This window comes from Calypte anna, chromosome 4 (assembly GCF_003957555.1).
Source record: "Calypte anna isolate BGI_N300 chromosome 4, bCalAnn1_v1.p, whole genome shotgun sequence".
NCBI lineage: Eukaryota > Metazoa > Chordata > Aves > Apodiformes > Trochilidae > Calypte > Calypte anna.
The window spans coordinates 18,194,071-18,219,185 of NC_044247.1; the positions used below are offsets into that span (position 1 = coordinate 18,194,071).

Sequence of the window (25,115 nt, forward strand, 5' to 3'; positions counted from 1 at the left end):
AGTGAAGCCGGCTCCCGAGTGAAGTCTGTCCATCCCCTTTAATTCCCTCAAGCGCGATAGATGCCAGAAGTGAAGAGGGGAAATCAGGTCAGGGTTTGCAACAGCTCTTCCGATTTATTTTCATTATCATGTTATTAATACGTAACAGCTGCTAAAACGATGCTTTATGTTCGGATGTTCATTAAAAGGAAGGGGCTGCATCGTCTCAAGGTTGCTTGGGACTTGTTGAGGTGCCAGGCACTCACCAGACGCTGCTGGTTTTTCTTTTTTTTTTTTTTTTTCAGGGGAAACTGAGGCAGGGCAGGAATCGTCATCTGCAGAGCCTGCAAACTTGTAAAGCACCCGTGTGCTGCAGGATGCCCCGGGGCAGCAGCAGGATCGCTGCCCTCTTTCTCCATGAAATGCAGTGGGGGCTGCAGGGGAGTTTTGTTCTTGTGCCTTCTGAATCAACACAATTGTTTAGCCAATGGAAAGCAACCAACATTTTAGTGGCAACTGAAGAAAAGCAAGGTGAGTATTAGCCTTTTGGTTTAATTAAATGAACTGTCATATTTAGCAGAGGTTCCTATGCTTAAGTCACTGCTCGAGCTTACATGAAATTCTCCTGCCTTTTCATCTTAGACAACACAACACACACAGTCTAAGAAGTCAATTAGGTAATACTGTGATATTTTAAAACATCCAGGGCTTCACTCCTTGCTCCCATGAAGTGGGAGAACCCCCTGTGTATGTGCAACAATAAAACAGGAACAGGTTGTAGCAGCCTATAGGATGTCCTCTGAATTGGGAACCCACATCCACTTTCAGCACTGCAAAATCAGGAGTTAATCCCCATTTGTTCTTTGTTTTAACACTGGTTCCTGGGGCGTGCTACACATCACATGCAACTAAATTATTTGCTCCGACTGCAGCAGGACACTGGAAGTGTGACACTGATGTAGAAACAGAGGCTGAGGTCACAAGGAGAGGTGTAACACCTCCCAGTCCTACCCTCAGTTTTCCTCTGCAGCTTCCCCCCTACCTTTCCACGTTTGTAATCTCCACCTTAATCCTGACGTGAATTTCATGAACTCCCTCAGTATTTTCTGACAGGAAGATACAAGTAATATAAATGAGTAATTACTCAGGGTCAGGTGAGATGGTGGCAGAGCTCAGTAAAATAAACACGCGCTTCTGGAGAGTGTTCATCAACTGCTTTCAAAATTTCAACACCTCAGGGAGAAGTTGATGCCCTTGGTGGCTCTGCCCCCCTCACCTGCAGGCTTTTCCCCTCACAAGTGCCACCAACTCAATCAGTGCTCACCCCAGCAATCCCAGCAGCTCCTCTAAGACACCTCTCAGGACCTACCCATCTCCTCCTGATGGCTTTGGAAAGGAGAATGACAGCACCAGAACATCATTGCATGGATAAACTCATATAAGAGAGGGGAGAGCCAAGGGGGAGATGAAAAGATGCCTTCAATTAAATGCACACTGCACCTGGAGCCAGTTTAGAAGATGCTAACCTGGGTATTTATTTAAATGCCACCCCTCAGGGACAACACAAACGTAAGGCTCCAAGATTATCCTTGGAGCTGCAACAAAATATAATGCCTTCACTTTCCCACAGGCTGCCCACTGAAGGCACTTCAGGTACAGAACCACAATACTAATCGATCAGCTGCATAAAATCCTACACAGCATCTCAGGCAATCTTAAAAATTAACAGTCTGTGCTCTGTGATCTTTTTATGTACTGCCACAAACAGACGTAAAAAGTGCACTGACATGATGGAAGCATGCTGCCCACCTTGGCCAGGTATTAATTTTCCAGTCTATGACCTAAAGACATTCACAGGTGTGAGAAGGTGCTGAGAAAACTCCTTTTGGAAGGAAGAGATGAACAAAACCCTGAGTGGAAAAATTGGGATGCCAACCATGCCCTCACTGCCCTCCCAGCCAGAAACGTGCATCCTAACCCTTCGCTCCAACCTGGAAGATGGAGCAGATCAGACATTTACATCTGTCCCATCCTCCTAGCTGTCTGCACATGAAATCTGTGTGCCCAGACACATCTCAGTGCTGGGAGCCCACGCTTGTGTGGCTGTCTGGGAAGCAGGACTCAAGAGTCTGAAACAGCAGAACCTATATGGCAAGAGGCCAATGCCATGGGGGTTTCCAGTTCTCCAAACACCCATTTTCTCACCATTCCTGATGCCTCTTTTTTCCTGACATGTGGCAGCCTCACAGTAAGGGTTAAATCCTTCATCTGGCACAGCCCAAGTCTGTACACTTAGGTTAGGCACTGGGAAGGGCTGCTTCATTGTGAGGGTGCTGAGCCCCTGGCCCAGGCTGCCCAGAGAAGCTGTGGCTGCTCCATCCCTGGAAGTGCTGGAAGCCCCAGGTTGGATGGGGCTTGGAGCAACCTGGGCTGGTGGGAGGTGTCCCTGACCATGGCAGGGGGGTTGGAATGTGCTGATCTTGAAGATGATGACCTTAAAGTTGGCTCTACAACCCAAACCATTCTATGACTTTTGCCATACACAGCCCCTCCTTTGCACCCACCAGGGAGAAAGGCAGAAAAGGAGAGAAGGCAAGGACTCACCCCACCTCCTTCCTTCCTAGGTCCTGATGTTCAATCCAAAACTGACTGTGCTGTGGGCAGTAACGCTGAGCTTGCAAACCATGATTCATTCTTACTGAGGCTGAAACAATTCCTGAGAAAGAAACAAAACTTGAATCTTGAATGCCACCTCCAAAATTTCTCCTGTCCTGCTCTATCACACCTGGCAAGCCTTAGAGCTTTGTCTGAAAAACATCACAACTCTACCCAAAAAGGCTCCCTCAGCACTCCTGTCTTTTTTGCATCCCCCTGGCTGAGAGGAGCTGGAGAAACAGGGCTGCTATTTATACCACACCTTCTCTTTGCCCTGAAGGGTGAGGTTTCAGACACACTCAGTAAAAACTCAAGGCTGTCCATGGCCTCTCTGGGCAAGACAAATTTCCAACATGCCTCACAGAGCTGTAGAAGGAAGGACCATGAGGAGGGTCCCAGATCAGTTTTCCAGGTTTCTCTATTCCTTCACATGCTCCTTGCTCCATCATTCAACTCCCTCCATCCAAAAAAACCCCATCCACCCTCCTTGCAAGTCCATCACAAGGAAAAAAAAAAAACAAAAAAAACCCAAGAAAAATGCTTTATTCAAGTCAGAAAGTTCCTGGAGGTTAACAGCCTCTGAGGCTCCCATGGCCCAGCACAACATTAAAACTCTGCCACTAATAGGTTCTGATCCCCCAAATTAGTCCATATCTCTTTCTCCATTTCCCCACCACCACCTTCCTCCCAACATTTCAACTTCAAATTCTAAATTGTGCATTTGTCTTACCACACTTCCACGGCCAAACACCTCATTATTGGTGGCTTCTGAACAGGAAGAAATAAAAGCTTACATTTGTGCCTTGGCCAAGCTGAATGCTCTGCAGACAGAAGGCTCTGTGTTCTCTCATTTCCTTGGCAGGACTAACAACCTTGGCCACTTGAGGGGAGGCTACTGTGTTAGCAAGGGAAGGGAAAAAAAGAAAAATAACCAGCAACAAGTTAAAAAGAAAAAAAAAAAGAAAAAAAAAAAAAAGAAAAAAAAAAAAAAGAAAAAAAAAAAGATCTGATCTGATTTTTGCAGTGAGCCAGAGGTTAGAACAAAACCTGGAGAAGGGAAAAGGATCAGGATATGTCCAAGTAGAAGGTTGAGATGTTGAGTCCTTGGGATCTTGGAACTCCCAATGCCACCTCATCATCGGGAGTGTTCCCACCTCCTTTAGCCCATTTAGAGGACACAGATGGATGACTATGCCATAAAATAGACAGATGGATGGTGTTTTCTGTGGCTGAAGGCTCCTGAATTTCTACGCACACTTTTGGTAGATGTGTGCTGAGCCCCACAAGTCCTGTGCTCACCTTATTCACAGCTCAGGCACTGGTCCTTGGTCCAGTACATGTCTGGAAAAAAAACCAAAACAGTCCTCCTGTGGATACATGTGGAAACAGCCTCAAGTTGCACCAGGGGAGGTTTAGATTGGATTTTGGGAACAATTTCTTCACTGAAAGGGTTGTCAGGCCATGAGCAGTGATGGAGTCCCCATCCCTGGGAGGATTTCAAAGCCAGGTAGATGTGGCAGTGAGGGCTGTGGTTTAGTGGTGGCCTTGGCAGTGCTGGGGTCATGGTTAGATTGGGTGATTTGAAAGGTCTTTTCCATCTAAAATGGCTCTGTGGTTCTCCTCACAGGCAGTAAATCCAGTGACCCAGATGGGTTGGACACCTCTGCTGTGTTCTCTAGGCCAATGAGCTGTAGAGATGCTGTAGATGTTTCTGGATATCCCACAGTCCAAACCTGTGCTGTGGCCAAGTGGGCTGGCATCTAAAACTCCTGGATAAGGATGGCAGAGGCAGAAGAGCTGGCAAGGACTCTTTGTTAACAGGTGGAAACTCAAATTTTGTTTAGCACTGCCATCTTCCATGTTACACTGTTGCCTCTCTTCAGGGCAAGCTGCCTGAAAACAGAAGGGAAATGCTGTTTCTTGGTGATGGAGTTGTTTCTTGGAGTGATGTAGCAAATTATTTTACTTTTTTAGGAAAGGTTGAGCTGCTTATGCAAGTTTGGAGGATATTCCAGAAGGGAACAGAGCTGATGAAGGTGGTTGTGTGTAACACAGGGCAGTGATGTACCCAGGGCAGCAGAGCAACATGGCCATGTAGGTCTTGCCATCCTAATCCCTGCTTACCCAATCTCCAAAAATAAATCCAACCTTGCAGAAACACAGAGAGGTAAATTCACCCTCTAAAAGTGTTCTCTGAAGTGCTCTCTAAAATGGATGTTCATGAAACTGGCTCTTCCTTTGAGCACAAACATCCTTCAGCTGTTTTCCTGAAGCCCTGAAAGCTGGATGGGTTCTGTGGGTGAGCATCAGCCCCCAGGATCACTGCAGTTTGGCTCCCACCTCCTTCAGGCCCCATCAGATGAACTCAACTGCAGCACTAACACCAGTTTTGCTGGATATGCAGCAGTCTCCTCCTCATGCTGTGATGGGGGGAGAGGGGAGGAAAAAGCTATTTTATTCCAAATTCAAGTTTCAAATACCTCTTTCTCGTGTGTGTTGGATGTGCCTACACCTCCCTGAACCAAGAGGTATAAATCTTGGAGCTTTCCTGGCCCTGCGTTCTTCAGGACTGGAGTTCATTAACCACAAGTTTCATTAATGTGGATTAACCAAGGACTTTCCCATCACTGCTGCTGTCTCCAATCAAAGCATCATTTATGGAAAACAAGGGCAGAGGGAACGACATGCTTTGGCAGCTCCAAGACTCTGCACCCAAAGCTTTATACCCTGTCTTATATTTTTATGTTAAAGTATCAGGAGATATTACCATATTTTTCATTATTATTTGTGGCACTAAATACTGCTGCACGCAGTGCCAGATGGCTAATATTCAGAATAAAAATAATGCAAGGCCAATCTTAGAAAGACTCAAATGAGAATGTAACAGCATGTATTCATCCTGCTTCCCTCATGCACACAGTTAAAGTATTAGCTGATTTAAAATCTGGTTTTCCAATTTAGAAGAATAGCATATTACAGAATTACATGCATGCATACATACACATATTTAAATATGTATGTAAAACATTTTTAATTTCTCTCCATTTTATTTGTGTTTTCAAGGGTCTTAACACAAGGTTCTTTCACTCCTCAGAAGGTTATTTGGACTGGTAAAGAAAACTAAATTGTTTCAAAGGAACATAAGCAAAAAGCTTTTTCCAGAAACTGTTATTGGTACAATTTTTTTTTTTAAATATATAAACAGCTTGAGTCCTAAACTTAACCAGATGGAAACGTGCCTACAAAGAGTTGGAGCTAATTCAGAAGAGACTGACAGCCAACAGATGAGCCAATTTAGACCATCCTATGCCAAAAATGGTCAATCATGTTATCTTATGTGTGACTTGACTCTGGCAGATGCCAACTCCATCCAAACAACTTCTAGCATCTTTTGGGAAGACAGGAATACACACACTTCAAAAAAAAATTTATAATAAAGCTTCATTTTGCTGGAAACCTTCCACTTAGTTTCAGCATCTTCACAAAAGATTTTTATTAATTTATTTTAAGGATAAATCTTTTTTTGTAGCCCCCTAATGGAATAAATGCTTTCCAATCCAACAAAGACTGATTAAAAAAAAAAATACTAAATTGCAGTTCAGTGTCAGTCCCCCATTTATTTAAAAATTAATAAAAGGAAAGCTTTACACCTGTGCAAAGCAATTTAGCTTCTTGCTTCAGGCAAAACGTTTACTTTCAAAAGCACAAAGAAACACAACAGTAAATACAGATTAAATGTCCTTCCTGCAGCCCTCATCATCTTCCTGAAAATTAAGACTGAAGTTAAAATTAAAGGATATTTTTTTTTATGGTCAGTGATTACATCCAAGCTCCTTTTCCAAAATTTGTAATTCATAACCTCTCAGTGAATTTTAATTTTTTTTTTTTTCCCAGAAGACATTGACAGATATTTGTTCATCTGCCACAGACTGCAGCAGGGAAGGATCTCCTCTCCTCTCCTCTCCTCTCCTCTCCTCTCCTCTCCTCTCCTCTCCTCTCCTCTCCTCTCCTCTCCTCTCCTCTCCTCTCCTCTCCTCTCCTCTCCTCTCCTCTCCTCTCCTCTCCTCTCCTCTCCTCTCCTCTCCTCTCCTCTCCTCTCCTCTCCTCTCCTCTCCTCTCCTCTCCTCTCCTCTCCTCTCCTCTCCTCTCCTCTCCTCTCTCCTCTCCTCTCCTCTCCTCTCCTCTCCTCTCCTCTCCTCTCCTCTCCTCTCCTCTCCTCTCCTCTCCTCCTCAGTCTCCACTGTATCCAACACACACCCCTGGAAGGGGATGGAGCTCTGGGATGCTTTTTTCCTTCTTGGAAAAGAAAATTATTTTCCTTCTTCCCCCTCATTTGAATAAGAAGAGTCAAAAAGGGGAACACCACTTACTCAGTTATTAGTCCACCCTAAAAGCACAGGACTATTGGATTCATTCTCCAAAGCATCACACCCCCTGTATTTAAGCCCCGGAGCTGCTGTCATCTTGGTCTCTGTTTAAATTCCAGTTGAAATTTAGGTGGCTGCTAAAGCTCCAGGAGCTCTCTGTGGGGAGAATTTCTGTCTGCTCAACCAGGGGAAACACTGAGCAGATCACAGTCTGTCACAGGACACCTTGAGAAGTCACACTAAAAAAATGTCTTAAGACATTTAAAAATGTCAAGAATGTCTTAAAAAAAATTAAAGAAAAAAAAAATCTTGAAAACCTCTTCAAACGTGTCATTTCCTGAGGGAATAATGCAAATTTGTCTTCCAAAGAAGAGGGCAGGAGTCCTGGGGCTTGGGGCTTGATGCTGGCACTTAGGGATCTTGTGTGTTCAACCTTCTCCACTCGGGATGACACGAGTGCCCCTCTGGCTTTGCCTCTCTTCTGACACTCTCCATTTCATCTGGAATTGTCACTGAGCTGCTTTGAACCATCAAGCCATTAACCTGTGCCTCTGTCCCACGCAGGCAGCACTGGTCACATCAAGGCACTCAGCAGCAAGGACTTGGTGAGGTTCCTCTCAGCTCCTTTCCCCTTCCCTGCAAAGTTCAGAGGCTAACGAGTTTCACTTCATTATCTCCTGCAGTCAGAGGGAAGTAATTTGTTGAGTAAATTCTTTTTTTAATCTGGCTCAAGCATTAAGAATGTGTCATGGTCATTTACAGAGAAATTCACCTGAAAGACAGCACGGATCCTCCAGGCAGAATTTTGGCTCCCACTTTGGAACACCAAACTCCGTTTCCACAAAAAAGAAAAAACCAAACCAAAACCACCTCTCACTGCAGCCACCAGGAATAAAACCAAGCCTGTTTAACAGATGTCACAAATGGCTTCCAGATTGTCACAGCTTTCCAACATTTTCCAGCTGATGGTTATTACAAGATCCCTGTAAGTCACCAGCAAGCAAGGCAGCCCCTCCCTCTGCTCATCATCACTGGCCCGATGACGTGAGCTGTCAGACTGGGAACCCAGAGTTGTCAAGTAGCTACAGTTTGCAGATTTAGTAAAAGAGCTTAACATTCCTTTGAGCAAAGGACTTAAAAGATGTATTCGGGGAAATTTAAGGTCTGTGAAAGTCTGCATGGTTTTCTGTTGGAAGTGGAGCTTCACAGGATGGCTCCAGTGTCAGGAAAGCAGCTTTGGTCTAAATCAGAAACTGCCATTAGACATGAGCTTATATTCCCTCTGAATGCATTTCCATAGAGACTTTAATATCCAAGCCTAAAAACATTGCCATTTGTCAGACTGGCTTTTCTAGACACCTATTAAAATCACTTGGGCATTTATTTGCTAGAACCTGACTAATTTCCAATAGACAAAATAACAGCTAGGAAGCTCTGAGCCTTAAATTAAAAGTCCATGAAATAATCAACAGAAAACACTTTTTTTTTTTTTTTTTTTTTTTTTTTTGTCAGCTTCTGGAGCTGATGATACATGGACAAGTAACTTCCTCTATTTCCCTTCTGTTTTCACAAGTATTATTTGCATTTGAGTTGCTGTCAGTGACTGATACTAATTATATTAGGCAATCTTTTCAATAGTGCAGCCCACCTTCCCACGTGTCCTGTACAAAATACTTTGTGACTTGAGCATTTAATACCAGATGAAAGTTCCAGCCACAGATTTTTCTGGGGGCACAGCTCAAGCAACAGCAACTGCTTTTAAAAATCCCAGTCCCGGGTTCTGCATAGGGAACCTCCTGTTTAGTGACAGCTCCATCTCGCCCACCCTGAGATCCAGGGGGTAAAGTTTAAGCTGTGGAGTTGGGCATTTGGTGAAGGACAGCTCTGATTTGGGTGAAGAGAGGTTTCTGTGGTCAGCTGGAGGATCTTATAACATCAACAATTCCAGGGGAGAGAGAAGAAAGTGTGAGGGAACTCAACTGCCTCCACTCCTAGCGGGGATATAGCACCCAAACCCACATGTGCAGTACCTCTCAGTACTTCCACACCGAGCAGAAGTGCAGAGTCTTGGAAAACACAGATTTTTTGTGGACATGACAGTCCAAAAAATCATTCCTTCCACACTGCAAGAGCTGTGCAGGTACCACTCTCTGCAGAGCTGCCTTTGTGGAGGCACCCCCTTGGGACAGGATCACACACAGAGATGCTGCTGCTGCTGCTGGAAACGAGATGCTTGTACCCCCCAACAACACAGAAGCTCCAGAGGACAAGAGGCAGCACCCAGCAGGCTGCTGTTGCCTCGTGTTTCAGGCTGCCCAAGCTGGAAAAAAAGCAGGTGCTGTGGCACAGCTCCCCAGGCAGCCTCTCCTCAGGCAGATTTCTCCCCACCATGGAACAGAACCCAGCCCTACCCCATGCTGCCAGGTTTCCTCGAGTTTGGGGGACTGAATTTAGAAAATCTTCCCAAGTTCACCTCTCTGAATTTCTCTTCCTCTGGCATATTTAAATACCATAAAATGCTGTTTTTTTACAAAAACTCACTGCACTGTACAACTTAAGGTCATTATTTTTACCATGCAACACTGCTCAGGCAAATGACATTTTCAGTAACATTCTTCAGGCACTCTGTGGGCCACACACACCACTAAACCTTGATTGATTCCCTCCACACCCCCAAAGATAAACTTCAGGTGTTGCATGACACAATCTTTAAGGTTACTGATTGTGTCCAATTCCTCCCAGTCTCTGCTTTAAACAACTCTCAGAGATGCACACCTGCACTTCATGCATTCACAGAAGCCTGGATGCAACCATGAAAAATTCACTCATTACCTTTTACAAAGTCTGCAAACACTGTTTTTCCCAGGAAACATTCCCTGGTTTTAATTGTAAATAAGCCCAAGCTTTTATCTATCCTTCAAAAACCAGCAGGTTTTTCAAATCACTGAATAAAGATTTTTTCACCCTTGTGTGAAAATACATAACCTTGTAATTTCCATTTTTTTTTTTTTTTCATTTTCCAGGCTGCATCAAGCTCATGTCCTTTCCCTGAGTTTAGCCACCAACATCTGCAGAAACTGAGCAAAAGCCACGGAACAGGAATTTAAAAGGTATTTTTCAGGGACAGACTATTTAAGGATTGTCTCCAAAAGGCATCAGACTGATACACCAAAGAGGGAGCTGAATTCTAGAATTTACCTTCTGGATGCTCAGGCATCTGCAATTGGCCTCCCTCAGTGACACCAGTTCATTAACAAGACAACTCTGCTTCATAGTACTGCCACATCTCTTCCCAACACTTTCAGGAAAATCTAAATTATTTTAGAAAACAGCATAGATATTTCAGAACATAAATATTTCAGGAAACATGAAATTACTATTTTTAGAAAAATGCCTTGGCTCCTTTTAGGAAAAAAGCCAAAACCTCCAGCACAAAGACACCATCCAGCTGCCACCAAACCTCCCACCCTGTGCACAGGACAAAGTGAGAAATCTCCACCAGGGCTAAGGGTTGGGCAGAATGTTCAGATGCTCAACTAATCAAAATAAACATAATGGGAAGGTTTTCTCTGGGAAGCAGCAGAAAATTGATAAACCATAAACTGTCACTCCCACAGCCACTGTCTGAAGGCAGATGGGATGTCAAATGGGCACAGGAACCTCAAAATGATTCCTGATTTATGTGGAAATTACAAAATGCTGGATTAATAATTCCTGCTTGCCTGGATGCTCACGTGCAACTTAAATGAGCATTAATAGAAGTTAATGCACACATTAGAGAAAAAAATGTATCTTACTTTCAGTATAGCCCTTTCCCCTCAAAAATTAATGTTTTTTGTCACTATGTCCTGCACTGTAACTTTACAAGATTTAAAGATACAGCAAACAAACCTTTAGAAACAGCAGCTGGAAACTCAGCCAGGCAGGCTTGGAATAAATTGCAAATCTCCAGTTCCAGGATCTCCCACTCCTCTTTCCCAGACCTCCAGTGGACTATTTCCTTCTGCAAAGCTGGAAGAGCCATTTTGACAGGACACCCATGTTCTATTCACAAATATAAATCTTTTATTTAATAATAATTATCTACACACAAATGAACAACAGGAGGCAGAGTAAGAAATCTTCCAGCAGAATGTTTACACAACATGATCTTAATATTTATTTTTTTTTTCAGTTGAACATCCATCACCTTCCTGGTCAATGTGTATTTCACAGTTCCATTCTGCAAATAAACTTGAACATAATTTAAAATCTCAACATTAGGAGAAGTGGGTAACTACCAATCCACGTAACAACTGCTGAGAGTAAACTGAGGGAAACCTGCAAGTAGCAAAAGATGAATTTCTACCTGTAAAATGCAAAACAACCTCCCCAAACCACTAATTTAATTTGTTCATCTGGAAGCAAAACAGCCAAAACTTTGTGTGCTGTGTCTTCATACCCCGTGCCTGTAAGGCTTTACATGAGAATTAAAATGAAATTCTGTAGGTTCATAGTTACCAGGTGACTGCACACTGCAAGCAGCAGCTCCTTTTAAAAATATTTTTCACAAACACATTTCCTTTGAAAACAGGAGAAAAGGGAAAGAGAAATTAAATGTCTTTTTTCCACTCTGAAATTGCAGACAAGGATTTTTACAATGATGGTAATGACCTGAATTTTGAAAAAGAACCAGCTAAAAGTCCAGAGTATGAAAAGCTGCTGTTTAGAAAAATGAAGTTCCTGATTACAGCACAAGCAGAATTACCAAGATCCAGAGAGGCTGTGAAAGGCTCCAAAATTAATCCATTTCCTTTGGAAAGAGGCACCACATTCCCTGTCTCAGGAATCAGTGCTCTGCTGTGAGAGCCTCTCCAAAGTTATGACTCTCCCATCCAGTGTTTGAAATGTCTCCTTTATAGGGTGACACCTGGGAGTCAGGAATAAAAGTTAAAAATAATAATTAAAAAAAAGAAAAAAAAAGAAAAAAAGAAAAAGAAAAGAAAGAAAGAAAAAGGAAAAAAGAAAGAAAAAAGAGAGCCCAAGATTTACTTTCTAGCAGGCAAGAGGCACCAAGTCTCAGTCCTACATCCCCCAAATGCTGCCTCATTTACAACTCTTCCTCTTTTAGGACAAGCCCTCATTAGAGTCATCTCCCCTCAGCCCCTTGGAGCTGGACAAAGCTGCAGCACCTTGATCAGCATCAAAACCCACGGCAGAGACAGGAGCTGGATCAAACCCTTTATGGATTTCAACATAAAAAGACTTTTTAATAAACCTTTGCTAACAGTTCCTGGCAGTTCAGAGATAACGGAACCTTTATAGTCAAACTTACTGCTGTCAGGGACCAAAAAAGGAGACAATTAGTGAAAATAAAAGGCAGATTGTATGCCAGAAGAATCTGGAATTACTACCACGTTAACAAGACTTCACTTTGCTTTGCATTCCAAGGATGAAAATCCAAGTCCTTGTATTCCTTATGCTTTAAAAATAATTTTCACCCAGAGATTGATGCCAGGTTGGGGTTTTTTTCACCCATCATTTTCACAGAGAGGAAGTGAGTGCCTAGCAGGAGAGAGAGCAAAGGTTTCCCTGAAGTTATTGTTCCTCTATTAAGTTTCAGGGGAGGGTGTAACAAAAAAAAATAAACACTATTTGCAACTAAAGCTCCAGAAATTCAGTGCTTTGCCACTGCCCACCTTAAGAAATCTTGCATCTGATTTACAAACATAATTTATCAGTGTAATTATACTGGTATCGTTCCCCAGAGGGAAAAAAAATTCCTTTTCAACATATAAGACAAAGATTTTTATTTTTAAATTCACCATGAAGAATTATACCTGAACAGTTCCTATAATTTTTTTTTTTTTTTTTTTTACATATATAGAGACATAGGAAATAATAAATACCATGGCTAACATCTGGTAAATCCCCCTGAAAATTTACCTCAAAGCCTAAAAAAGCCACAATACTGTTGGGGTGTGCTGACTTTGGGCTGGATGCTGGTGCCCACCAAGCTGCTCCATCCCTGCCCTCCTCAGCTGCACAGGGGAGAGAAAATAAACCAAATATCTGGTGGGTCAGGACAAGGACAGGGACATCACAGGAGAAAGGGACTCCACTCAGGGAGATTGATTTATTGCCAATCAGAAGTAAGAGAAGGGTAATGAAAAAAATAAACCAAATCTTAAAACACCTACCCCCACCCCTCCCTTCCTCCCAGGCTCAATTTCACCAAGTTCCTCCCAGCAGCTCAGGGGGACAGGGAATGGGGTTTGGGGACAGGGAATGGGGCGTGGGGACAGGGAATGGGGCGTGGGGACAGTTCCATGTCCTTCCCTGCTCTTCACACCCTTCCCCTGCTCCAGTGTGGACTCTCCACAAGGTCTCAGCCTCCTTTGGGCACATCCACCTCCTCTGCTGTGGGGTGAAGGTGGATACCTGCTCACTGTGGACCTCCAGGTTCTTTTCTGCTCCATCATGGACCTCCAGGGGCTGCAAGGGGACACTCAGCCTCAGCAGGGACTTCACCAGGGGCAAATCTCTGCTTGGGCACCTGGAGCTCCTCCTTCCCCACTCCTGCTGTCTGCAGAGCTGTTCCTCTCACGTATTCTCACTCCTCTCTCCACCTCCTGTTCCACTGCAGGGTTTTTTTTCCCTCTTCTGAAATACATCTCCCCAGAGGCACCACCACCGTGGCTGATGGGCTCAGGGGTGCAGCCCCCCACTACCCAACCCTCACCACACAAACCCCACACACCTGCAGTGTCCTGCAAACCACAGAGACTGAGCTTTTCTTGACACTGAAGAGTTTTTTGACTATTGACACGAGGAGATTATTCTAGCCACGCTTTCACCATTATCCAGGACATTTTCTCATACATTAATGACATAATAGAAATTGATGGAAGCCTTTATTGAATCTTAATTGCTCCCTAAGACCACGACTGAAATAGGAAAAGGGACTGCATTCTGCTCTGACTACTCCAGCAGATGCTGAGGGTTGATAATCCTCAGCTCTGACTTTTTCTTAATCTAAAGGGAACTTCTGATTCTTCCTATCTACATGCAGCATTCTGTATGTCTCCTGTGCAGCCACACAATATTTTGTCAATTCCAGATTTTTGCCAGTTTTCTTGTAGAGTAACACCAATACGTTTCCTGAAGGTCCAGTCTGAAATTTCTTTTTGAAGGGATAATTCTGATGTTTAGTTTGCTACTAGAAGCCTCTAATATTTTGCTGAGGATTTTCTTATTCTTTACAAGGAAGAGCATTTTAAACCAGAGCAATTTAAATTGCACCTTCCTCACTAGCAAATGAGTTCAAATTAGCCCAATTACAATTAAAACATGACATTTATCAACCATTAATGATGGGAAATAATGTAAACCAGGGACAGATCTGTCTACAATTTAATAATCCACCTCAAGCAACTACCAGGAGAATTTACCAATGCCTAAAAATTGCCATAAATTACACTCTTGGTTGAGAAGTTTTAAGTTTTTGAAAAAGCTGAGCTCTTGCAGATGCCACTGAATAGTAGAGATTTCTAAAGATGTAAAAATAGAATTCCTTTGGTTGAAATTCCACCCCTCTGAGAAACAGTAGAACACAAAAGCTGCAAAACCCAGAAGTTGTCTGAACGCCGACTCGGACACAAGAGTTGTGTTTCACTGTCACCTGCTGCAGTTTTAACCTCTTCTAGAGACTGAATTCAGGACCAGAACTCAGCATGAACAGTTCCCACAGCCTTTCACACTACTGTTTATTTCTTCTTCCAGTTTCTTCCTTTCCTCCTCCTTGGACACCCGACTCCCTCTCCCTTCCCAGTGGGGGTGGTTGTGACTGTTCAGTGCTTTGCTGCTCTGCGTGTGCCACATTTCAGAGTAGAGATTGTTGGGACTTGCAAGGAGATCTTTGTGCCTACCACGTTCCACAACTTTACCCTGCAAAAGAAGGGGAGTAAATCAGTAACCATATCACCAGATCTTCAGGGATATCAATGCTGCCAGCACATGGGGCCACAGGAATTATTAATGACCAAGAACTTGGGACAGAAAGCAGTGACTGAGGATGTGGTGCACTGCAAGGTGAAAACAAGGAGCTGTGTCCTTCCCAGTCTGACATAAGTGGGAATGTAGAGGCCTTTTCACACACAGAATCACAGAATCACAGAATCCTAGGGGTTGGAAGGGACCTCGAAAGATCATCTAGTCCAACCCCCCCTGCCAGAGCAGGGCCACCTAGAGTACATCGTGCAGGAACGTGTCCAGGCGGGTTTTGAATGTCTCCAGTGAAGGAGACTCCACGACCCCCCTGGGCAGCCTGTTCCAGGGCTCTGTCACCCTTACAGGAAAAACATTTTTTCGAATATTCAACTTGAACCTCCTGTGCTCCAATTTACACCCATTACCCCTTGTCCTATCACTGGTCACCACTGAGAAGAGCCTAACTCCATCTCCCTGACACTCACCCCTTACATATTTGAAAACATTGATGAGGTCACCCCTCAGTCTCCTTTTCTCCAAACTAAAGAGACCCAGCTCCCTCAGCCTTTCCTCATAAGGGAGATGTTCCACTCCCTTAATCATCTTAGTAGCTCTGCGCTGGACTCTTTCAAGCACTTCCCTGTCCTTCTTGAACTGAGGGGCCCAGAACTGGACACAATACTCCAGGTGCGGCCTCACCAATGCAGAATAGAGGGGGAGGAGAACCTCTCTTGACCTACTAACCACACCCTTTCTAATGCACCCCAGGATGCCATTGGCCTTCTTGGCCACAAGGGCACATTGCTGGCTCATGGTCATCTTCTTGTCAACCAGGACCCCCAGGTCTCTTTCACCTACACTGCTCTCCAGCAGGTCAGCCCCCAACCTATACTGGGACATTGTGTTGTTCTTCCCCAAATGCAAAACTCTACACTTCCCCTTGTTGAACTTCATCATGTTTCTCTCTGCCCAACTCTCCAGCCTAAGTCTCTCTGAATGGCAGCACAGCCCTCTGGTGTGTCAGCCACTCCTCCCAGCTTAGTGTCATCAGCAAACTTGCTGAGGGTACATTCTATACCCTCATCCAAGTCATTGATGAAGATATTAAACAACACCGGTCCCAGCACCGACCCCTGAGGGACTCCACTAGTCACACACCTCCAACCAGATTCTGCCCCATTGACTACAACTCTCTGACTCCTTCCTTTCAACCAGTTCCTGATCCACCTCACTACCTGATCATCAAACCCATAATTGATCAACTTATCTACAAGGATGCTGTGAGAGACGGTGTCAAATGCTTTACTGAAATCAAGATAAACCACATCTACCGCTCTTCCATCATCTATCCACCTAGTAATTTCCTCATAGAAGGCTATGAGGTTAGTCAAACATGATTTACCCTTGATAAAACCATGCTGACTGCTCTTGATGACTCCCATGTCCTTGATATGCCTGGAGATAGTGACAAGAACAAGTTGTTCCATCACCTTTCCAGGGATGGAGGTGAGGCTGACCGGTCTATAGTTACCCGGGTCCTCCTTCTTGCCCTTCTTGTAGACTGGGGTGACATTTGCTATCCTCCAGTCCTCAGGCACCTCTCCTGTTACCCATGACTTACTGAAGATGATGGAGAGTGGCCTAGCAATGACCTCCGCCAGCTCCCTCAGCACCCTTGGATGCATTCCATCTGGACCCATCGACTTATGGATGTCCAGATTACTCAGCTGATCCCTAACCCAATCCTCATCTACTATGTCAAACTCCTCATCTATCTCGACTACTTCTGGGGCTGAATGAATCTGGGGCTCATGCGGAAACCCCGCAGGAGTAAAGAGAGAGGCAAAGAAGGCATTCAGCACCTCTGCCTTCTTTATATCCTCTGTCACCAGGGCTCCCATCTCATCCCTTAGTGGGCCAATATTGCCTCTAGTGTTAGTTTTGTTAGCTATGTATTTGAAAAAGCCCTTTCTATTATCCTTAACCTGACTTGCAAGGTTAAGTTCCAAGGAGGCCTTAGCTTTCCTAATTGCCTCCCTACATCCTCTGACAACAGTCCTATATTCCTCCCAAGTGACCAGCCCCCCCTTCCATGATCTGTAGATTTTCCTTTTCCACTTAAGTTTTCCCAGCAGTTCCTTTTTTAACCATGCTGGTCTCCTAGCTCCCTTACTAGATTTCCTAACCATAGGGATGCTCTGATCCTGTGCTTGCAAATAGTGGTCCTTGAATATTGACCAGCTATCTTGAGCCCCTTTATCTTCTAACACCCTGTCCCATGGGATTTCTCTTAACAGTTGATTGAGGAGGCCAAAGTTTGCCCTGTGGAAGTCCAGGGTTCTGATCCTACTGGGTACTCTGTTCCTTCCACACAGGATCCTGAACTCTACCATCTCATGATCACTGCAGCCAAGGCTGCCATTGACCACCACTGCTACGACAAGGCCCTCCTTATTGGTGAGTACAAGATCCAACAGCGCTCCTCTTCTAGTCGGCTTGTCCACCATTTGCATTAAGAAGTTATCATCAATGCACTGGAGGAACCTCCTAGACTGTGAAAGGCTGGCTGGCTGTGTGAGTCAACCAGCAGATATCGGGGTAGTTAAAATCTCCCATGAGGACTAGGGACTGAAGTTGTGAGGCTGCTTTCAGCTGCCTGTAGAAGGCCTCATCAACCTCCTCGCCTTGATCAGGAGGTCTGTAGTAGACCCCCACAACTGTGTCACCCACACCAGCCTGCCCCTTAATTCTTACCCACAAACTTTCAACTTGCCCCTCATCAGCCCCTGCACAAAACTCAACACATTCTAGTTGCTCTCTCACATAAAGAGCAACTCCACCACCTCGCTTACCTGGACAACATTTAGAGCCCAGCAACATGAAAAGTTTTAATATCTAAACTGGAAGAGGTATTTAAAGGAAGTGCAGACCTCTGTATGAGAAACCTGGGGTTGTACCACTGGTGCAAAAATGAAGGTAGCAAATCATGTGCTTGACTTTGCTTGACACACACTAAGAAGCTAAAAGCAAGGAGCATAGAGAGAGGGGTATGTACAAGATAAGCAAAACACATTAAAAATCAAATCCTAAAAACAATTAGTGCAAAATGGGGTTTTAGATGGGTGCTCAGTAACTTGGGTCACTGCACTTGCCATCATGAGAGCTGTATGGGCAGCTCAGGTCAACTGTGCTGCTCTCAAGAGCAGAGATGATTTATTTATCATTGTGGAAACAGGGAGGGGAGAGAACTAAAATCTACAGACAGTGAAACAACACTGCTCTCCAAAAAAACTCCACTCACCCTTTTACTTTCAGATACACATTTACACTCACTGACTTCAAATTAAAATAATGTATTCATTCCCCAGCTATACTTTTCTCTGGGGAAAAGACAGCATTAGATGGACAACTGCATGGATTTTATATTAGTTCCAAATTTTGATCTATGATTAAATCTACCTCCTTGTGACAGCTGCTGATGAACATGCTGGGAAAAAAATTGGGTCTTGTCACTGCTATTACTAGTCATGCTGGTGGAACCTGAGCAAATAGACACTTGCCCAACATAAGTGCAGAATTTACTTAAAAACTTCAAGAGGTTGATTTAGAGAGTTCACTGTAGCAAAGACTGGGCTTTAATAACTCCTGAACAATCACCCACATTGTATATTCCCTGCTCAGCATTAAGATCAACACCAGGATGACAATGTTTGTTTACTCCCTCAAAACCAATTCTGAGCAGACTTAGGCAAAGGTGCTGAAGCTGTGCTGTGTGGTGTGTGGCACCTTTGCATTGCTCAGCAAAACCCAGGCACAAGCACCTTGCCTGCTCTCAGCTGAGCCTTATTTGCCTGCTTGCTGACTCGGGGCTCATCCATCAAGCTGGGACCATGGGAGGCAACTTTCTGCTGAGCAACCCTCGGTGATGCCTCATGAAGCAAGTGAGGCAGGGTGCTGCCTTGCTCATTCAGGAGCTTTGTTACACCAACAGCATTCAGGGAGAATCCAGCCCTGGATGGGTTACAGCTTTAGGTTGGGCTTTTATTTTTACTGTAACAGTCAGGCTGTAACACAAAACAGACTCTTAGGAAAGCTGTGAAAAAACTTGCCTGCGAAACAAAAAGTCGTAGCTTGCTTTGTAACATGTTAAAGAAACATTTGCTCCAGGTTTTAACAGCCAGCTACACAAAGGATACACCTTAGGAAATGAGTTTTCAGCAAAAGCTGAAACAACTCTCCCCCCCCCCAGCCCAAACAAATAAAAACTGAGCAGCACCAGTGACTTATTCCACTACTTCCTTTTGAGGTTCAGATGGAGAGATTTCTACAGCAAAGAGAAGCATGAATGTCACCATTTCTGAAGATTTTATTCTAATTTCCCACAAAATCATTTAATGTATTTTAGGAATAATTTATTGTCTTTTAGATATGCATATTTTAGTCACTAAATATACCTATGAATGCAAGCATATAAATAGCAACTGGAAAAAAAAAGAACCCAGAGATAAATTTAACATCCATTAGCAGCAGATCAGGGCACTGTATTTTCAGCATTCTCAGTGAAAAGTGTAACTATGAAGTTATAAGGGTATTTATTTTAAATCTATAAACAGATATGGATAATAGAAAAGGAACTGGACATAGGACAGAGTGAATTAACAGCTGAATTAGTGATGTAAGTAAATCAAATACTGAAACATTTTTTTCTTACAAAAGAAGCATAAAGGAGGGGGAGGGAGGGAAATAATATTTTTTTCTACAGGTATAGTAGGAAATGGTGTCCAAATCAGTAACATAATTAAATCAACCAATCCTACTGGAAACAGGATTTTTTCTTTCTATTGAAAATGTGAAAAACAGACCCTGAGTAATGAGAATGAAGTGTAAATTGGGGGAACACAACTGGAAACCTAATTTGACAGAAGCATGGAACAAATTACATTTAAAAGCTGCAACATTAAGCCAATCCTAGAGCATCAAGTGAAATTGGTCACAATCCATATAAAGAAATGCAATTAAAAGAACAATGGAAATGAAGTCAGAACACAACACATCAGAGCCAACCCAACAGATTTCTGCAACTGAGAAGCTGCCAGTTGCAAAGAAAAGAAACACGAAAAGCAAAGTGCAGGTTGGACTTTTCTAACATGGTTCATTTCCAAAGAAAACTTTCAGTGGCTTGGTGGGAGTGTAATATTTCAGAGCAGACAGGCAGATTCACCAAGATGACAAGTTCCAGGGTGGTCACCTCACCTGATCCAGCACAATGATTTCATCTGCATCCACCACTGTGGACAGGCGGTGAGCGATGAAAACCGAGGTGCGGTGCTTCACCAGGTCCCTCATGGCACTGAGAATGTTCTGCAGGATTAAACCAGAAACACTCACACAGTCCCAAGTGGTACAAAGAGAAGTCAAATGCTGTCTGGAAATATGTAAATTACTGTAAATATGTGCTGAGAAACATCTCCATCTTCACAAAAAGAAACAGCCGTGAGGATCTACAAAAGAATCCCAGGCATGAAATATTGCTGGCTCTAATAAAGTCCTCTAACTAAAAAAAATACTTTTATTCATAGAATAATGCAGATATCCCAAGAGCAATGCTACTGGACTTCAGGAAAAACTTCCCTGTGCAGCCATGCTACAAAGGCAGCATAAACAGCAGCAAAGGCACCCGAGGATAATAAACAGTAATTACAAGTCGAGAAATTTGCTCAATAATCACAAACAGAGCTCTAGTTTTTGATGACATTTGTTCATTAAATTATTGCTGGTGCTGAGGGTTCTGTGTTTAAGCAGAGATGTAGTTATGAAGCCTGATGCAGTTACTGTGGTAGTGTCATGACATCCATGTCACAACCCTGATGCTTCACAGCCCTCTCTGTGAAATGCAAACGAATTCATCCCAGCGCTGATGGTCCCACCTGCCCCACTGACATCTCAGAAAGGTGCTGCACAACAAACAAGAGGTCTTCTATTCTGCATTACATCACTATTATTTAGAAGACATTTAAAATGAGTGGTAGGTGTCTTCTAAACACCTTTGAATGTGAACTGGAAGGCTTTGTGGCCACTGAGGTACTTGCAACAGTCTCCAGAGATGAACTTAAAATGGTGAAGTGGACCTCAAGAATGTAAAAGAGAAAATAAACCCAGAGACAGAGCTGGAATTCTTCACTATGCCTCAGGGTTCACTGACTCAGTATCTCTGCTCTGCTCTCCAGGCAAAGGACCTCACAATAATGGTATCAGGAAAGCACATGACAGCAATCTGACAAAAGAACAGAATTCTTTCTGAGAGGGGAAAAGAAACAACCCAAAACCCAACAAGAACAAAGGGATTAGAAACAGACATCACTGCACCACTAAGTTTTCTGATATATTTTTTATCCCAATTTACCTCTTCTGTAATTGAATCTAAAGATGATGTGGCTTCATCATACAGAAGAATCGGAGGCTCCTTTAACATTGCTCGAGCGATTGCAACTCTTTGCTTTTCTCCTCCTGAACAGAGCGTGGAGGGGGAGGGTGGGGAAATAAAAAATAAAGATGAAGTTATCATCATGATATCCTAAACTCAACAGCAGACACGACTACTTTCATGCTTGGTTCATTAAAACTCACAGCTTGACAATATCCACATTTGAAAGCCAAGGTCTTGACTTACATTTGGAGCATTTTGACTTCTTTGGTTCTAGGCTCTGCCAGCACAGGAACTTTGCACACACACATACCCTGTTTGCTCTCCCCAATGCTTTCTCTGTGTCCATGCCTGCTGTATTTGATTTCATTCAGCTTGCACACACAGTTTTCTTTCTTTTAGGTCTCTCCTTGACTTTCATCTAACTTTCCACTCTGGATTTAAAATGCCCACACCTAATGGTTGTAACCATGTAAAGAACACTATTGTGTAAAGAACACAAATAATATGGTGCTGAAAAACACCTTCATTATGCAGTCTCCAGCCTGTTGGTTTCTGACAGAACCAAGTTTTCTGACTAGTTTCTTTCCTTCACAATTCTTACAGCCAACACCAACTCAAGAATAACTTAAAGCAACTTTTCCAGAAAGGAAAACAGGTGCCTTCGAGAACTTAAACCCTGCTAAACATTTGGTATGCAATGCAAACATTTCACTTTTGTGCACTTGTCCTCCTTTGTTTTGTTCAAGACTTCAAAACATTCCATTTAATGCCATTATATTCTTGTTCTTGTTCTATTCCTATAAGGACAGAACATGCTTTAATAAACCATTTAAAAGGCTGATAATGCTGCAGTTCAAATTTTAAACTGTCTTTGGCAGAACTCAGTAACAATTGGAACTGTACAATTTACTCAGTCTATTTTAATACACTCTCCCTCTCTCTCCTTTAAGGTGTGTTGAAAACTCAGTTTGACGACATCCATGTTTGAAAGACATACTACAATAAGAGGATCCAAGGTCTTTCCTTAAATTTGTAGCACATGGATTTCTTCCATGTTCTTCCTCAGCCATCCTCAGGACAGCAGCACATCAACCACCTCCTGCAGAGTCAGGGCTATGGGCAGCTACAGCACTGTCCCTTACACCAGGAAACACTGACATGGATTCTATTTGAAAAAGCCAAAACCAACCTGGTTTTCATCATTTATTCATGAGGAAGCAAATTAGGATTGCAGCCTTACCCAGCCCCATTGCTCACACACCCAGGACCCTGTTGGCTGTTGTGCCTTTCCCAGAGACACCCACCAAGCCACTGGGTCCTGAAAACCTCCATTTCCAGCAGACAGATGCAATGTCAGGACAGCAAAGAGATCACTTAAATTCAGAGCTTTCACTCCCTCTACTTCTCTCATGAAATATTGCTTAAAAAAGACAAAACCAGCCAGGATTTTGTGTTTTTCTTAGAGTAGGAGTGTAAGAAACCCTACTCAACTTAAAAAAACATTAAACAGATTCAGAAATTAATCCAATAGATACCTTTACAACAACACAGGGAGCCTTTCATCTGTTCAGAAAACTACAGAGATTCCAAGCAACATAAAACTCGTTTTTACAGAGCTACTGAAGGAACTCCAAGATATGCATTTGACATCTCCAACCCACTGAACAACTAAACCATTTCTGGCCATTACAACTCTCATCATCAATGCAAATATTGATCTAACAGAAGCAGTGGCCACGTTAGCTCCCCATTCCAACCTGGAACCACAAACTGGCATCTGCAAGCAAAACCACACAGGATCAAACTCCCTAAGAGCTGAGCACACAAATGCATTTAAAATCAATTCAATGAGTAATTTGAAGAAGCCCAAGAAGAGCAGACATTTCTGAGAGGATTAAGCCTATAACTCCTGTACCCTGACTGGAAACACTACTGAGGCTTGTTTATCACTGTTTGCTGATACTTCCTCTAATTCTGATACTCATCTCATTGAAAGAAACTGAAAATGCTCCTCCCATGGCAGATGCCCACTCTGAGCTTTTTCTGTCACCTCAGAAATCCAATGCCTTTCTCCTGAGAAGCATTTTACATACTTTTTTTTTTTCTTTAAATACAAACGAAACAGAAAATGAAGACACTTCACTTCTTAAACATCATTTCATTAAAGCACTGTGCAAGGGGTGCTTATGACCATCACAGCAGTAGCACAAAGCAAAGGATGGAGTAACCCATTCATTGCCTGACTATCAACAGCAAAACCCAGCTAACCTCCAGCTGTTACAAGGCTCAATTTAAGGACACAAACTTGCAAGGTCTATGCACACACAGAAGCCTATCACATCCTCCAGCCAGAGCACATGCACAGCAAGTTCCCAGCTCTACTCACATGCATTTCACTACCCAAATAGATTAGAGGAAAGATAATTTTTACTTAGCTGCATCAACATGCTCATGTGTCAACTCATTTAAAGCCTGTCCCCTGAAAATACATGCCTTAAAATAGCTTGTAGGCTACAGCTGCCTTAAGCTACAGATCTCTGTATTAATCACAGAGTGGTTTGGGTTGGAAGGAACCTTAAAGATCATCCAGTTCCAAGCCCCTTGCATGGGCAGGGACACCTCCCACTACACCAGGTTGCTCAAGGCCCCATCCAACCTGGTCCTGAACACTTCAGGGAGGGGGCAGGCACAGCTTTTCCCTGGGCAACCTGTTCCAGTGTCTCAGCACCTTTACTGGAAAGAATTTCTCCCTAATGTCTATTCTATTCTCTGCTCTTTAAGTTTTAAATCATTTCCCCTTGCCCTCTCACTACACACCTGTACAAAAAGCTCTCCCCCATCTTTCCTGTAGGCCCCCTTCAGATACTGGAAGGTTGCTCTCAGGTCACCTCAGAGCCTCCTCTTCTCCAGGCTGAACAACCCCACCTTCCTCAGACCCTCATCACAGGGGATGAGCTCCAGTGCTTAATTTTCAGCCTCACAATTACATTACAGCATACAGAAGCCACCAAGCAATTCTGCCTGAAGAATAACTGAACTCTGAGGCAGCAGCAAAGGACAGGAAGAGTTTGTGTGCTTCAGAACCTACCTGAGAGCTTGAGCCCTCTCTCCCCAACCTGGGTGTTGTAACCCTTGGGCATCCGCAGGATCGCGTCGTGGATCCCCGCCAGCTTTGCCACAGCATAAACCTCCTCTGGGGTGGCACCAATGTTGCCATAGAGCAGATTGTAATAGATGGTATTATGGAAGAGAACAGCATCCTGTATTTATGGGAAAAAAAATTAATAAATGCTTTAAAGAAGAAACCATGAACAACAGTTTAAAAATTGCCCCCAATCCACGAAAGAAATCAAATGGGAAGAGCTGATGGTTTTCCACAAAGCCTGAAGGTGAAAGTATTTGGGGAAATTTCTTTTCCAAAAATGGGATTAATGTGATTTTGTGTCCTAACATATAGTCATGCATATGTGTTACCACTATGCTAACTCATTATGGGCGGTAATCAACTATGAAGTGAAATCACTTAAAGCAGGAGGCAGTTGCTCATGAGGAGGCTTAAACACATTCCAGAAACTGAAGCTATGTGGTGATGCACATAAAAACATCATAGTTCCTGAGGGGAGGAAAAAACCCCAAAAAACACTAAAAAAAAAAGAACTAAACAACACCACTGCATTAGGATTGGCCTTCAGACACAACATCAGAATAGCATAATTATT

General features: G+C 43.4%; 1 protein-coding gene across 1 annotated transcript in view; it reads right to left on the reverse strand.

The window, feature by feature from the left end:
- Positions 1 to 11,043: 11,043 nt before the first annotated feature.
- The window catches only part of ABCB7 (ATP binding cassette subfamily B member 7), a 38,790-nt gene continuing 24,718 nt past the window's right edge, over positions 11,044 to 25,115 (reverse strand). The window contains exons 13-16 of the mRNA XM_030448876.1: positions 24,485 to 24,656; positions 21,373 to 21,476; positions 20,223 to 20,330; positions 11,044 to 14,927 (exon numbers count right to left, since the gene is read on the reverse strand). Coding sequence (XP_030304736.1) covers positions 14,709 to 14,927; positions 20,223 to 20,330; positions 21,373 to 21,476; positions 24,485 to 24,656 — 603 coding nt within the window. The 3' untranslated portion in view covers positions 11,044 to 14,708. The remainder of the gene's footprint in view (positions 14,928 to 20,222; positions 20,331 to 21,372; positions 21,477 to 24,484; positions 24,657 to 25,115) is intronic.